The sequence below is a fragment of the Odontesthes bonariensis genome, chromosome 22 (genome assembly GCF_027942865.1).
Source record: "Odontesthes bonariensis isolate fOdoBon6 chromosome 22, fOdoBon6.hap1, whole genome shotgun sequence".
Taxonomy (NCBI): domain Eukaryota; kingdom Metazoa; phylum Chordata; class Actinopteri; order Atheriniformes; family Atherinopsidae; genus Odontesthes; species Odontesthes bonariensis.
This window is the reverse complement of record NC_134527.1, coordinates 2,846,603-2,863,458: the sequence shown is the minus strand read 5'-3', so window position 1 is coordinate 2,863,458 and position 16,856 is coordinate 2,846,603. Positions and strand designations below refer to the sequence as shown.

Genomic DNA, 16,856 nt, shown 5'->3' with positions numbered 1-16,856 from the left:
CACTGCGGTTAGCTTTAGTAGCGCCGAATTCGTGGGAACAAAATTGTAAATAGCCGGTATTTTGTCAGGTTTTCAACACGTTGGGGATCTAAACGACTACTTTCTCACCTGAAAATGTTTCAAATGTTGCTAAAGTTTACAGAGTTTAGAGCTTAAAGTGATACTCCGGAGTAGATTCAACCTGGGGTCATTTGAACCGTGATATCCAGCCAAGTAGCCCACCCGCAGTTTTTTCGATATTGGCTGAACATCAGCTGAGTTACTGAGTTATCCCGAATAGCTTCGTACAAGGGTTAATGGATCCTGGTCCGTATCTCCAAAATTACCACACTAAAATCACATGCCATGACACCAAACTTCTACAGTAGTACAAATATGGTCTGTACTCACCAAACGATGCATTTGGAAGTTTGAAAATAGTCCAGGAGTTTATTATTATCAACACAAGTCTGATAGCTTCTCTGCAGCTAAAGCTGCGTCGACGTCACTTCAGAGAGCTGGGAGCTTCAAAGTAAGATGAGGGTTGATCTACTACTGTAGACAACAAAGTATATGCTATATTCTACATGTTTTTTTATGAATTTTTATGTTGTAGAGTTGTGAAGTTATTTTATCAATGGAGAAACTGAGCAGCCTTGCTTTGTTGTCTACAGTAGTAGATCAACCTTCATCTTACTTTGAAGCTCCCAGCTCTCTGAAGTGACGTTGACGCAGCTTTAGCAGCAGAGAAGCTATCAGGCTTGTGTTGATAATAATTAACTCCTGGACTATTTTCAAACTTCGAAATGCATCGTTTGGTGAGTACAGACCATATTTGTACTCCTGTAGAAGTTTGGTGTCATGGCTTGTGATTTTAGTGTGGTAATTTTGGAGATACGGACCAGGATCCATTAACCCTTGTACGAAGCTATTCGGGATAACTCAGTAACTCAGCTGATGTTCAGCCAATATCGAAAAAACTGCGGGTGGGCTACTTGGCTGGATATCACGGTTCAAATGACCCCAGGTTGAATCTACTCCGGAGTATCACTTTAAGAGAAATCAGCTTCAGGCCGGCTGATTTCGGCTCGGGCAGGAGCGAAATGCATTGTGGGTAAACGCTCTGCATACTGTCTGATCGATCAGTATGTAGTTTGTAGTATGCAGTATGTAGTATGTAGTATGCAGTATGTAGTATGTAGTATGTAGTATGCCGTATGTAGTTTGTAGTTTGTAGTATGCAGTATGCAGTATGTAGTATGTAGTATGCAGTATGTAGTATGTAGTATGTAGTATGCAGTATGTAGTATGTAGTATGCCGTATGCCGTTTGTAGTATGCAGTATGTAGTATGTAGTATGTAGTATGTAGTATGCAGTATGTAGTATGTAGTATGCAGTATGTAGTTTGTAGTTTGTAGTATGCAGTATGTAGTATGTAGTATGCAGTATGTAGTTTGTAGTTTGTAGTATGCAGTATGTAGTATGTAGTATGCAGTATGTAGTATGTAGTATGTAGTATGCAGTATGTAGTATGTAGTATGCCGTATGTAGTTTGTAGTTTGTAGTATGCAGTATGTAGTATGTAGTTTGTAGTATGCAGTATGTAGTATGCGGTTTCGAACACAGCCCAAGTCTTTAAAACAAATTCATTAATTAATCTAAAGAAGAACATCCCGTTTGCTTGGATTCGTTTTATAAATGTCGCTATGCTCAACCTGTGGTGTGGTCCTTTAAAACTCTTTAACGAGTCGTTTGGATGGAGCAGAAACTCTAACTTTTGGCTTGATCTACTGAGTCTTTTGTTTTTAAAGACAATAAAACTCGTCTACAGACTGTAATTGCTGTAATTTTTGTCCGTTTTAGCTTTAGCAGCTCAGCCGAGACTGTGCAACCTTCTCCTTCCTGCCCATGGCTTTCAGAAAGTGTTTTCTGGGGGCTTACAGGAGCCTCTAGAGGCCGATGTCGACATTGCTGCTCAGGGGTGTAGAGCTCCAAGTCGTACCCGCTGACAGGGAGGCATATCACCTCCACAGCCACATCCTCCTCCTGCTCCTCCTCCTCACCTCCTCCTGCTTCCTTCTGAGAGAAGCGAGGAGGGCAAAGGAGGGAGGCAGCGATCAGAGGACAGAACAGTACAAGGAACAGCAAAAATAACAAAAAGGCACAGACAACAAATTAATACATACAGGACATTAAAATGATGAATACACACAAATAACAACAGCAAACCGAAGCTCTGAAATTAAATCACAGCTACATAAAATACGACACGCTGAGGGCCGGGTTCATACACATGGGTTAGCCCTGATGATGGGGGTTCACCATTGAGAATAGTTAAGACTTAAACTTTGCCAGATTTTGTTTCGTTTTGATGTTTGTAACGACTAAATTACAATAAACATCAACAATAAACATCCTCTCCACAGCATTCTGGCAGGACTGAGAGGTTCAGGAGGTCCTTTGTCCCCACAGCCATAAAGCTTTTTAACAGTGACTGCTGAGTTCTTCTCACATTGATTGATTGATTTTTTTTTTGATTAAATTATTTATTTATTTAGTAATTTATTATTATTATTAGTTAGTAGTAGTATTTTTATTAGAATTGGACTTTAGAATTTATTATTGTTGCATTGGAAGTTTGCTAAATATCCTTCTATTTCCCAGTGGCTTAAAGATGTCGTTTTTTGTTTTTTTTAAACTTGAGAAAATTAAATATATACGCTGAGAGGATGTACAGTCAAATTTTTTCACAAATGGCAACCCTTTATTTACTATTTCACTAATTTAGGAGGTACTACCTGATTGAATGTGTGCCTGTTTCTGTTATACCTTTTATATTGCATAAATAACCAGTAGTATGTGGGTGGGGGGGGGGTTGTATTTTCTTCTACATTTTTTTAATCAGAGTGTTTTTGTTTCGTTTTACATATGTAATCGATTACATATGTGTGTGTTAAAAAGAAAAGAAAAGGCAAATTGTACGTCTGAAACTGAAAGTATTGTCTTGTAGCTTTCAATAAAAATATATTTAGAATAAATAAAATTAAATTAAATTAAAAAAAATAATAATAAATAATAAAAAATAAAAAATAAATATTTGGGGAAAATCTTAAAAAGAAAAAAAAAAATAATCATACTGCTCTGCTTGCGTTATAAATTGGGGACAAACCGAGTGCTTAAAGGTGTTTCCCATCATTAGAATAGCTCATCCTCAGTTTAGCCATCAGACTGAAAACCTCTTCAGCATGTGGACATCAGCAGGTCTGACCCATGTGTCTGAAGTGAGCCCTGCTCATAATGAACTAAATCAAACAATATCATCGATGCTAAAAAGAAAAAAACCACAACAGCTCCACACAGAGTAGAAGATAACGCAGCAGCTGCCGGCGGTGAGCGTCGTTAGCTGCGATTAGTCACGAGGTTTGAGTGAAAGCTTCTTTAAAAACAACTCAGATTCCAGTTGTTATCTCTCCAGGCATCTTATCACACTGAAGAACAAAGTTAGATCGGACTTAAACGCACCTTCGAATCATTTAAAACATCAGTTTTAAGCTTGTTTGGCCCAAGCTTTGTTCTTAGTTTCTGAAAGCGCAGAAACATCAGCAGCTAAACTGTTCAGGGCTGCTCAGATCAGAATAAAAACATCAATCTGTTGCTCTGCTTCACATGACGGCTCTACTTTGAGATTATCTGTGCTTTCCAGATGTGTGGAGGAGGAGGAGGAGCGCTCACCTGTTTGTCCGAGTGCTCGGCGATGCGGTAGATCAGCGGAGGGATCGACCCTTCTTTGGTTTTCCCCACGTCGCTGCGGAAATGCTCGCTGGCCGACAGACAGCTGAGGAGCAAAAACACAGAAAACACCAGATCAGCTGGGCTACCACTTTATATCTCACTTTCGACTCACTTCACTGGTCACTTTATATTTAGGGACCGAGCAGTGAAACTGCAAGGATTATTATATTATTATTATATTATTATATATCCTATTGTATCTGTAAGGTTTATGCTTCTTCTTCCGTCTTCTTATTCTTTGCAAAAGGTGCTCAAAAACTCTCGAAATTTTGCGAGCGCCACCTGCCAGTCGACGACATGAAAGAATCTAAACTTTATATTTTTGGGAGTCGCTCATTGACTCTGTAGCGCCCCCTATAATGCTTAAAAATGGTCCCCGCATTGGGGTTAGTTTCGCGTGGGACGACGAAATTCGTTACACTCATTCATCATGCCCAGACGCACAAAAAAGTCTCATGCCGCCATGGTCCCACGTCCACAGGAAGGCGGCCATTTTGGATGGAAGGTGCGTTTTTGTGCCATTTTTGCCTGATTCCACGCCTGCATAAGATCGAACTTCTCCTACAGGTTTAATGCTACGGACTTCAAACTTGGCCTGGTTAGTCTTAAGACATGGGGGGGGGAAATCATGGAGAAACTTTTCCAAACTCTGAAAGGTGTGGGCGTGGCAAGACGGTGAAAATCGTGTGATTTGAAAGCCTTATCATCATCGCAAGGTCATGAAACTTGGCACACACGTCCACCCTGACGACCTCGTACGTATGTAAAGGGTATCGTCTGTGGGCGGAGCTAAATGGCTCAGTGGCGCCCCCTAGAAATGTTCAAAAACCCCTCACGCAGAGGGTAACGTGCGTGTGGGCAGAACTGCACGACTCCAGCGTCCAGCGCATACCCAACGTGCGCACATCTAAGTCCCGCATACAGCTTTCTAGTTTTAAACTGTTTTTTTAAATGGTTTTTTTAATTCTTAGATTGTTTTTTACGGAATTCCAGAGTGGACGTGGTACGTATAAACTTTTTTTTTATGGTTTTCTCGAGATAACGAGTTAATTTACCGATGGTTTTCGAGGCCACTTTTTTGTCCGCCCCTGTTTATATGTGTTTAATGTATTTAATGTGTTCGCAGTTTGTTTGTCTTGTAGAGATAACTTTCATATTGGCCCGTCTCATTTAAGGAGACGGCCGGCTGGACTGCAGCTCAGCAGGCGTTTACACCTCAGTGATCCTGCTGACGGGACCAGGCCGTCTCCATGGCTACCGAATGATGCACGAGAGGTGCCGCTATCGTTTTCTCGAGATAAATAACTCGTTATCTCGAGAAAACGAAATGCTCGTCACACCAGCGGGATTTGCTTTGTGCATCTTCACAAACGCTCCATGTTTGATTCATAGGCGACTTTATTCAGTTTCCAATGAAAGGGGGTAAAAATGGGTAAAAACCTTTGCCAGAAATACATATAAACACATATAAATTCATATAAAAAGGGGTGGACTGGGGAGAAAAAGTGGCCTCGAAAACCATCGGTAAATTAACTCCATTTTCCTCCGTTTTCTCGAGATAACGTGATAATTTTCCTCCATTTTCTCGTGATAACGACATAATTTTCCTCCGTTTTCTCTGATTCATAGGCTACTTTGTTCAGTTTCCAATGAAAGGGGGTAAAGATGGGTAAAAACCTTTGCCAGAAATACATATAAACACATATAAACAGGGGAGAAAAAGTGGCCTCGAAAACCATCGGTAAGTTAACTCGTTATCTGGAGAAAACCATCAAAAAAAAAGTTCATACGTACCACGTCCGCTCTGGGCTTCCATAGTTTTTAAAGTGTTTATAATTGTATGAACATTTTTATTGCTTTATTTTGTCTGCTACTGGATGCTTGAATTCCCTCGGGATCACTAAAGTATCCATCTAATTTAGCCCTTTGAGATTTTATTGTAAATGTAAAGTGCGTTATAAATTAAATGTATTATTATTATTATTATTATTATTATTATTATTATCTACCTGGCCGGCAGCTTGTAGATGCAGCTGCAGCCGTCCTCCATCCAGATGATGACTCTGTCCGCAGCGATGAACTCTCCGCCCGTCCAGGCCTGGTCGTTCTCGCTGGGCACCGAGCAGAGCAGCGAGTAGTCGCCGGCGTCGAACACCTGAAGACACACACAGGTTCATGGAGCCGTCGGCCCGGAGCGACTCTGATCTAACCCGGCGGGTTCTTACCCTCCAGTACTTGGAGCAGACGACCAGCAGACTCCTCTGAGTGAAGCTGCAGAAGGAAATGCTCTGACAGCCCTGGCAGTAGATCGGCTTGGACTCCTCTTCGAACACAGGGTCCAGGTCCTGCACACACACAGAAACAGGTTTCAAAGGAAAGCCTGAGCTGATGCACGCACCACTGTTTGGATTTTATCTGGAACATAGACATTTAAAGTGGATCTACAGGAGCGTGTGTTCTGCAGGACTCTAAAGGCTCGGGGGGGAGTGAGGTTTGACGCGAGACGAATGATTCTTTTAATAAATAAAAAGCTGCATGGGAGGGTGTACCTGCATCTTGCTGACCTCAGCTGTTATGATCCAGACTTTCAAAATGCCCGTCACCGACACCGCCACCACCGTGTCCTCTGCAGGGAAACAGCGAAGCAAAAGCTCGGTTTGCACAGGGAAAGATAAGCAGGATTGTACATTTTATACGCTGACGTTTAACGTGCAAACATGTTAGGTAAAATGTAAATGTATTTTATTTATACAGCCCTTTACAGAAAATCCTTACGGTGTACCAAAGTGCTTTACAGCAGGTAATAAATAAAGAGAAGAAGAAGTAAAAACAAATAAAAACAATAAAAGAACAGTGAAAGCAATAAAATACAACAAGATCGATTAAGATAAAATAAGATAAAAGTGTCATCATACTACTGGGTATTAAAAGCCATCCTAAATTAAAGCAGCCTTGAGCGGGACCGAGCCTGTGCGCATGTCGGGGTAACCTGAGTAACCTGGCCAAGTTTGGAGCTGTTACCATTAAATCTGTTGGAGGAGTTCGATCAAATGCGAGGTGTGGAAAAAAAAAGATGTTTCCAACCACCAGCAGGTGGCGCTATGGGAAGATACACCATAATAATTTGTACGCGTTCAGGCTGGGTCCAGCATTCACCGTATGGAGTTTGGGACAGATTGGATAATGTATGTGGGAGTTATAAGCGACTTAATTTGTTGTGGCAAGTGATGGCGAGTCATCGAACTTTGAGAAGTCGCCATGGCCACGCCCTTTAAGTTTTGAAAAAGTTTCTCCATGATTTTTCCCCCCCCCCATGTCTTAAGAGGTCGTTAAGAGCTTTAAAAACAAAAATTAAAAGTTTAAAATCAGTTCTATAAAAGGACAGGAAGCCAACAGAGGGAGTTAAGAACAGGAGTGATGTGCACACGTCTATTGGTGTTGGTTAAAAGACGGGCAGCAGCGTTCTGCACCAGCTGAAGACTGGGAGAAGACTGGGAGACGCCGACATAAAGCACATTAAAATAGTCTGACCTTGAACTTATTAGGGCATGGATGGCTTTCTCAAGGTCATGATGACTTAAAAACATTTTGACTTTGGCCAAGAGACGCAACTGGAAAAAACTAGTCCTGACTACATTGTTAATTTGTAGGAGAAGATAGAAACTCAGGCTGTGTTTGAAACCGCATACTTCTCCTACTACTCCCACTACTCCTACTACTCCTACTAACTTTCTGAGTTAGTATGCTAGTTTGAGTAAGCGAGAAGTTCCCGGATGCATACTAGATTCTCCTAAATGTTGGGTATGCATCATGAGGTTACTACTCATACTCAAACTACCCAAGATGCAACGTAACGTGACGTCGCCGATCGTCATTTCCTGTCAAAACGGCAGTTTCAAGCTAGCTACAACGAGGGTAGGTTCACTTCCTGTTTTCAAAACAAAAGCACCAATTGTATCGTAATGGCTTTCCCTGTGATAAAAGGCAACGGGTATTTTATTTTGTGAAAATAACCAGAAGTGCGTTGCTCACTGCGGCTAGCTTTAGTAGTGCCGAATTCGTGGGAACAAAATTGTAAACAGCCGGTATTTTGTCAGGTTTTCAACACGTTGGGGATCTAAACGACTACTTTCTCACCTGAAAATGTTTCAAATGTTGCTAAAGTTTACAGAGTTTAGAGCTTAAGAGAAATCAGCTTCAGGCCGGCTGATTTCAGCTCGGGCAGGAGCGAAATGCATTGTGGGTAAACGCTCTGCATACTGTCTGATCAATGAGTATGCAGTATAGAAGTATGTAGTATGCAGTATGCAGTATGGAAGTATACAGTTTGTAGTATGTAGTATGTAGTATGTAGTATGTAGTATGCAGTATGCAGTATGTAGTATGCAGTATGGAGTATGCAGTATGGAAGTATACAGTATGTAGTATGTAGTATGTAGTATGTAGTATGTAGTATGCAGTATGCAGTATGTAGTATGCAGTATGCAGTATGTAGTATGCAGTATGGAAGTATACAGTATGTAGTACGTAGTATGCAGTATGGAAGTATACAGTATGTAGTATGTAGTATGTAGTATGTAGTATGGAAGTATACAGTATGTAGTATGTAGAATGTAGTATGGAAGTATACAGTATGTATTATGTAGTATGTAGTATGTAGTATGTAGTATGGAAGTATACAGTATGTAGTATGTAGTATGTAGTATGTAGTATGTAGTATGTAGTATGCAGTATGTAGTATGCAGTATGGAAGTATACAGTATGTAGTATGTAGTATGCAGTATGGAAGTATACAGTATGTAGTATGTAGTATGTAGTATGGAAGTATACAGTATGTAGTATGTAGAATGTAGTATGGAAGTATACAGTATGTATTATGTAGTATGTAGTATGTAGTATGTAGTATGGAAGTATACAGTATGTAGTATGGAAGTATACAGTATGTAGTATGTAGAATGTAGTATGGAAGTATACAGTATGTATTATGTATTATGTAGTATGTAGTATACAGTATGTATTATGTAGTATGCAGTATGGAAGTATACAGTATGTAGTAGGTAGTATGTAGTATGGAAGTATACAGTATGTAGTATGTAGAATGTAGTATGGAAGTATACAGTATGTATTATGTAGTATGTAGTATGTAGTATGGAAGTATACAGTATGTATTATGTAGTATGTAGTATACAGTATGTATTATGTAGTATGTAGTATGGAAGTATACAGTATGTATTGTGTAGTATGTAGTATGCAGTATGTAGTATGTAGTATGGAAGTATACAGTATGTAGTATGTAGTATGGAAGTATACAGTATGTATTATGTAGTATGTAGTATGTAGTATGGAAGTATACAGTATGTATTATGTAGTATGTAGTATGTAGTATGGAAGTATACAGTATGTAGTATGTAGTATGGAAGTATACAGTATGTATTATGCAGTATGCAGTATGCAGTATGCAGTATGTAGTTTCGAACACAGCCCATCACTTCAGTCTGTGTTTGTAACATTAAAATCGTGCACCCCCCCCTGAGACAAATGAACCCCACTTCCACACTTCCTCTCACCCTGCGTGCGATGGGATCGGACGATGCTCATGGAGCTGATCCAGTCGGGAGAAATCTTAGAAACCAGCGAGTACAGGACCTCCAGGCTGGTGGCGTCCACCACGAGGATCTCCGGGTAGTGGCCGTTACAAAGCAGACGCCCCTCCTTCTGGGTGCCGATGGTGAACTGATAGAACTGAGAGAAGAAGGCAATGAATGGGGAACCAGTGACGGCCGCTCAAAGGATCCTAAAGGAGCTAAAAAGGTGCTTCTGATGCAAAAAGAATGAGAATAACTGAGCCGACTGCGCCAGTTTCTGCAGAAATAACTGCAGATCAAACAGTTTTGCATCATAAAAATGCACCCTGGACCTGGACCTTTTAGAGCTTCTCTACAGTGGTTTCCTTTCATAACTTTATTCTTATTTAGATAGATAAGTACTTTATTCATCCCAATTTGGGAAATTATTGTGTTGCAGCAGCGTACAGTATAAAAGATTTGTAAACAATTAAAGTAAAAACAAGCAAATAGAATAGAATAAAAATAGTGAATAAACATCAGCTATAAACAAATCTACAGTATGAAGAGTAGGGTAAATAATAATAATAGTAATAATAATAATAATAATAAACATCAGTAAACTAAATAAAACAGATTTGATAATTATATAAATAATTATGATTACAATTAATTGAATTCCAATTGGCTTGAATTGGACTTTATTATCTAAGTGCCTTGAGATGACATTTGTTGTATTTGGCGCTATATAAATAAAAATTAATTGAATTGAATTTGTACATTTATTATGTATTTATTTATGTATGTATGTAGTTATTTATTATTATTGGAGAAAAAAAACTATCACAGGACAATAAAACAACGACAAAATTTCAACTCCAGATAGAAACGTTTGTTTTTCTAACTGAACTTTTTCTTCTTCATATTCTCAACTGACATAAAAACAAAGAAACGCCCCCTTGTGGTCGAAACATGTAACACCAAAAAGAAAAAAAAAAAAAGAAAAAATGTCAGTCATATAATAAAAGTCACAAGCTGCAAAAAAAAATAAATGATAATAAAAAATAAAAATAAAAATAAACATGTAACACCACATACAATAATAAATAGAATAAGTTTTAGAAATAACTCTTCTTTTAATACTATCTATATAATATTTAAACTAAATCTGAATGTGAATAATAATGATTAAAGATACAACAGAAGCGTCTAAACTTAACTTAATCTTTCACAGTTGCTTTGGAGCATTTAGCATCGTAATGTTTCATAATGTGGGGCATCTTAGTAAAACACTTTATCAGCTTCTGAACACATTCTGCTCTTATAGTTCTGACTGCGTCTGTAATGCAGAATCATTGGAGCTAAAGGAGAAAACGCTGCCGAGTTTCCTTTAAAGCTGCAGAGGAATGAGTATGACTCAACTTTAGCAACGTTTTGCTGATGGAACTGGCTGAAATGTGGAGTTTTTCGTGCCTTTTTTCAGCTTTCAGACTCTTATTTCAATCCCCGTAGATGAGTGCCCGACTTACCCGTATGCCAGTGTGGGCGCAGGCCAGCTTTGTGAACTCAATGCAGCGTCCATCATTCACATCCCACAGACACATCTCCCTGAAAACAGAAACAACCTCCTGTTAGATAATTAAAAAAAAACGTCTGTAAATATCGATAAATCCTCAACTCAACTTTATTTATAAAGCCCTTTAAAACAGCCGTGGCTGAAACAAAGTGCTGTTATAAGGCATAAAACACAAGAACAATATTAAAACAATAATAAACAACAACAGAAACAGATTCTCATGCCGGGTTAAAAGCCAGGGAATAAAAATGGGTTTTAACTAGGGCTGGGCAACGATTAAAATGTTTAATCTAAATAATCACATGATTTTCCCGATTAATCGCATTTGTACGCAGAATCCAAAAATGAATTCAAAAGTAGTGTATAGCTTTTAGCATTTAGTTTTATTTTAAATGTGCTGCCATATGAATGAATAGAATAGAAAAATACTTCATTCATCCCCCAATGGGGGGAAATTCAAATTAGTCAAGTAGCTCAAAAAAAATGGTAAATATTTACAATGATTAAAAACAACAATAATAATACCAATTCTAATAAAAAAAATACTACTACTAACTAATAATAATAAATGACTAAATAAATAAATAAAGACTAAATAAATAAATAAAATAAACAAATAATGACTAAATAAATAAATAAAAAATAAAAAATAAAAAATGTAATTAAATTATTTAGCCCAATAATCTGGGCTGAAAATGTGGATGAGAACGGGCTGAAAGTGAAAATAAAGAGGCTTATCAGCATCAGTTTTAGCCGTATCCTCTTTCTTACTCTCTGCTAAAATCAGTGAACGCAAGAACAAACGTAAAAGCAGGATTCAAAGCTTTGACGTGTTGGATTGAAGGCTTTGGAGCGCTGATCGGCCTCAGTTTTAGAAAAGCAGCTGAGAGTCCGTTTCCCGAAAGTCGCAAAGTTCAGGCCGAGGAGAGACGAGACTCTCAGAAGCAAAGCGCTGAGGTTTGGGAATATGTTCAATCTGCTTTTTTATCACAGCTTGAGGAAAAACCAACTAAATGCTCTTTGTTGAAAAGTTAAAGCTGTTGGAGCCACTCACCCGCTCTCAGACGCGCTGACCATGTACTGCTTCTCACTGCAGGCGCTGGCTTTGGCCAGGCAGGTGATGGAGGCCGTGTGACCAAACAGCATCGCTCTGGGACAAATCTGAGCAGAAAAAAAGGAAAATAAGAGAAAGCATCGCCGGCAGGGGACAAACACACGCGCACGATCCCCACCGTCACCCTCAGAAATACCTCCAGCTCGGGCGTCATGTCCCAGAGGCAGATCTGCCCGTCGTGGCAGCCGGTGATGATGGTGCTGAAGTCATCCATCACCAACACGCTGCTGATGCAGTGGGTGGGAGCCGTGCGGCTCCACAGCACGATGGGCAGCACCAGGTTGTTCCCCGACATTATGGCGATTTGTCTGGAGAGAGAGGCGGACGCTTAGCTCCAACGAGACATCAGCAAAATAACCAGTGAGGGTGGAACCGATGATGTCAGAATAACGTCCAGACATTAGCATGTAGTGGAAGGTTTTAGGAACAGCTGATCACACTTTTATCTTATTCGATTTTATTGTTTTTACTTGTTTTTTTTGCCACATTATTTTTATTTTCAGTTTTTAACACTTTTACATACAGCCTTTACATTTGTATATCTTCATTCAACTTCCATACAAAAAGTCGCTGCATTTCTTTAAAGGGATAATCCGGCGTAAAATGCACTTTAGATCAATTTACGGGATGTTGGGAGTACATACGTTGAGTTGACATCAAAATCATGTCATTCGGATGTGTTTTGAGAATTTCGATTTGACCGTTTTTAGCCAAAAGTCGTTAGCCTGGAAGTGAATGGGGCATATGATGTCACCGCTACAAAACGCTATTTTTATACCTCTTTTACAGCTCCAAACAACATAACACTTACGTGGTAGTGAGTAGAGGGTCCCTAAAGCCAAACCGAAGTGTCCCGAGGTCTTCATGTGGTCGGATAGAGAGTCCAAAATGAATTTAATCAAGCCAGTACCTTTCCGGAAATGTTGCTGCTGCAGCTGCCGCTACAGACCGTGGTGAAGTTGGTTTGATATTGGATATTCGACAGAAATGAATATAAAATAGAGTGTGCATTCAATTGGTGTACAAAAAGGTGTGTGTGGTTGGTACTACACTCACCAGGTCACAAGGCTTGGGAGGTATTGGAAAAAAAAGACACCTTATTTCCTTATTGTGAATATCTGTCGAATATCCAATATCAAACCAACTTCACCACGGTCTGTAGCGGCAGCTGCAGCAGCAACATTTCCGGAAAGGTACTGGCTTGATTAAATTCATTCTGGACTCTATATCCGACCACATGAAGACCTCGGGACACTTCGGTTTGGCTTTAGGGACCCTCTACTCACTACCACGTAAGTGTTATGTTGTGTGGAGCTGTAGAAGAGGTATAAAAATAGAGTTTTGTAGCGGTGACATGATATGCCCCTCTCACTTCCAGGCTAACGACTTTTGGCTAAAAACGGTCAAATCGAAATTCTCAAAACACATCCGAATGACATGATTTTGATGTCAACTCAACGTATGTACTCCCAACATCCCGTAAATTGATCTAAAGTGCATTTTACGCCGGATTATCCCTTTAAAGACGAGTAAAAGTAAAACAACTCACCAAATTCTGATACACTCTTATCATTTGGAGAGTTACAAACCAAGTTCAAGCTTAATAAAAAGCACTATTTTAAATTTCTTGAACTGAGAAGTTTTGTTAAAGCAAATCAGAGTAATCTTAACACGCCTCCCCTTACATTATTTGAGAAATTACTGACTCAAGGTGGTTCAAGAAGGGGCATTATCTCAGATTTCTATAATGTATTGACTTCTAAATCACACTTTTAGAAGTGTTTATCTCAAAAATTAAATTTGAGATAAAATTAGCAATAAAAAGGAGCAAGCCAAGGTAAACTCCATTTCAGCTGGTGGAACTTTTAGCTAGCCAAGCTTCTCCACAGCCCTGCCTTGCTAAAGATGCTAACACGTAGCATGCTAATGTTTAATGTTTGTGATGCTGAAACACTGCAATAGGTGCAGATTGTGTTGTCATGTGCCAACATCAGCTAACATTTCAGTCCAAACACACACGATCACACGACGCTGAAGTTGGCATCCGATTCACGAATTAAAGGGGTGGGCATAAAGGGCCATTTCACTGCTTTTTTTGCATTTTGATCGACCAAAACAAGGTCCTGTATGGAAACTACAAAAGTTACACTGCTCAAATCTGGATGGAATTATTCTAAAGAGGTTGTAGATTCATTAAAATCTTGTTTGGGATTTGTGAAACCTTTTTCTGATTTGTGAAAATGCAGAACAGGGCCATTTTACTGCATTTTTGGTATTCTGATCACCCTAAACTAGGTCCTGTATGGAAACTACAATTGTTACACTGCTCAAATCTGGATAGAATTATTCTAAAGAGGCTGTAGATTCATTAAAACCTTGTTTGGGATTTGTGAAACCTTTTTCTGATTTGTGAAAATGCAGAACAGGGCCATTTTACTGCATTTTTGTTATTCTGATCACCCTAAACTGGGTTCTGTATGGAAACTACAATAGTTACACTGCTCAAATCTGGATGGAATTATTCCAAAGAGGCTATAGATTCATTAAAACCTTGTTTGGGATTTGTGAAACCTTTTTCTCATTTGTGAAAATGCAGAACGGGGCCATTTCACTGCATTTTTGGTATTCTGATCACCATAAACTGGGTCTTGTATGGAAACTGACACTTAGCAGCTGATCACATCAGAGCTGTGTCATTGATCCAGTGCAGCACAAACGCGTCGTCAATAAGTCACGAGTCAGTCCACTCACCGAGGCACGCGGAGAAACAACAGTGGGACAAAACAAACATCACACACTGACAGAAAAAGGGCATTAGCTGCCTGTTTGCGTGCCACATTTTAATCAATAACCTTAGTGCTTCCCTTTAAATGCAAGCGTGATAAAATTGACACGTTGAATTCACCGTGACTGACAAAATGAATACTGTGGGTGTTTAAACCAACATTTATCTGTCACTGATGATAGGACCTTAGAGGACAGATTAGCGGCGCAGTGATGTGTGAAGCGCTAAGGCTAAACTACACCTGCAATACCGACACTTCCGGGTTAGCAACGCGGCTAACGGAATCAAAACATTGGGGACAAAAGTGCTCAGACCTACCAGAAGCGGCGGTTCTACTGGAACATCTCCGTTTGACGGAAGACTGCTGACAAAACGTCCCCTCCTGTGGCGGATTAAAACGGAAATAACAGCTCTCCCTCGGCTCCTTTAGCTTGCTAGTCCCACCGACAAACACCGATCCGTTCGGTCAGCTGATGACGCGACAACCAACAGCCACTTCCGGTCAGAAATAAAAAAAAAAGCTTCTATGTCGTCACGACGTCCAATGTGGTCACAATTAACAAATGTACAAATAAAAATATTAGAAATCTTTTGGTAAATTTAACTATTATATATTTAAATTGTATAGCTGTTTTGTGCCTTTTGATTTATTCTTATATTTTATTCTTTTAAATTTCTTTGTTTTTATTTTTTGTACAGCACTTTGGTCAACTGAGGTTGTTGTAAAGTGCTTTATAAATAAAATTGGATTGGAATTATTCCTTCTGCTAATTTTTTGGGGAATTTTTTTATAGAGATGTGGAATGAAAAAAATGTGTTTGATCAGTAATAAATTCTAAAAAAAAAGTCTAAACAATAAGATCAAGGAGGTATCTTTCAAAATGATACACAAAATATATCCAGCAAAAAAAACATTAGAAAGATTTAAACTTGATATTGAATACTCTTGTGATTTCTGTGGCTTGTATGATGAATCTATTGCACATTTATTTTTTCACTGTTTATATTGTCAATTGACGTTTTTCTTTACTTTGAAAATAACCAAATGGAAAAGGATTTAATTTGTTTTGTACAACTTGTTTTATTTTTTAGGTAAATTTCATCACCACAAAAGGAAATGGACTGACAGAAAACCAAATTTTACACTTTTTTTTAAAGAACTATATCAATACAGCACCGACTCAATGGTTTAGAAATGCCGAAGGCTTTAAAAACAAACTTTATTTTGGAAAAAGTTTTATTTAAATAATATGTTTTTCTCTACAGTGATGCATTTTATATGCATGATGTTTCTATACGTTTCTTTGTACATTTATACTTTTATATATTTTTTTCTTCCCCTGGCTAAACAGTTTTGTTATGTATATAATTGTTAATAAAGTTTAAAAAAAATTTAAAAATTTAAAAAAAGACATCCAATGTGGTTCCGTACAGAGTTAACGTGATCATTTAAAGAAAATTCAATTTCAATTAGTTTTTAAACGCTATTGTTATTATTACGTAATAATATGAACAAGTTATTTTAAAGTTTTCACTTGAGTTATTATGTGTGCACGCAGAAGAGCGTGTTCGTCTGGCTTTTCTATTAACATTAATGAATCTTTATTCGTTTTTTTTGTTTGTTTGTTTTTGCTGTGGTCAGCACGTTCATCACTTCTAATTAAATATTTTAGTCTATATTATATATATATATAATATTTAGTCTTTTAGTGTATTTAAGTATACAACACACAAACAGATAAAGTACACAACAAAATGTTAGTTTAACTCTTTTTTTGTAAGTTGAGTCTGATATTGATAGTATATGTTGTTTCATATCTATAAGAAAATAAATGAAAAATGGTATTTCACTGACAAATTTACACATGAATGCAATATTTAGCTAACAGAATTGTTAGTTGGGGTTGGAGACGGCTGCATTACAGTGAGTATAAAGTTTTAATGGCCTTACAAAAAAAGCATCCAAACCCATTTTATTTCCAATGATTGAAGAGTGTTTTTATTCTATAATAAACTCATACAAGTCATTTGAATGACGTAAATAG

The 16,856-nt window shown here is 38.4% G+C and overlaps 1 protein-coding gene across 4 annotated transcripts in view; it reads right to left on the bottom strand.

Annotated features, from left to right (window-relative positions):
• Positions 1–15,299, bottom strand: part of wdr7 (WD repeat domain 7) — a 153,438-nt gene extending 138,139 nt beyond the window's left edge. The window contains exons 1-10 of one of the 4 annotated variants that reach the window (XM_075456574.1): positions 15,130–15,299; positions 12,163–12,334; positions 11,967–12,073; positions 10,866–10,944; positions 9,340–9,514; positions 6,322–6,398; positions 5,998–6,117; positions 5,782–5,927; positions 3,713–3,815; positions 1,922–2,059 (exon numbers count right to left, since the gene is read on the bottom strand). In XM_075456574.1, coding sequence (XP_075312689.1) covers positions 1,922–2,059; positions 3,713–3,815; positions 5,782–5,927; positions 5,998–6,117; positions 6,322–6,398; positions 9,340–9,514; positions 10,866–10,944; positions 11,967–12,073; positions 12,163–12,321 — 1,104 coding nt within the window. In that variant the 5' untranslated portion in view covers positions 12,322–12,334; positions 15,130–15,299. The remainder of the gene's footprint in view (positions 1–1,921; positions 2,060–3,712; positions 3,816–5,781; positions 5,928–5,997; positions 6,118–6,321; positions 6,399–9,339; positions 9,515–10,865; positions 10,945–11,966; positions 12,074–12,162; positions 12,335–15,129) is intronic. The other 3 variants (XM_075456575.1, XM_075456576.1, XM_075456577.1) reach the window with 3 other exon arrangements.
• Between the last annotated feature and the right edge of the window lie 1,557 nt (positions 15,300–16,856).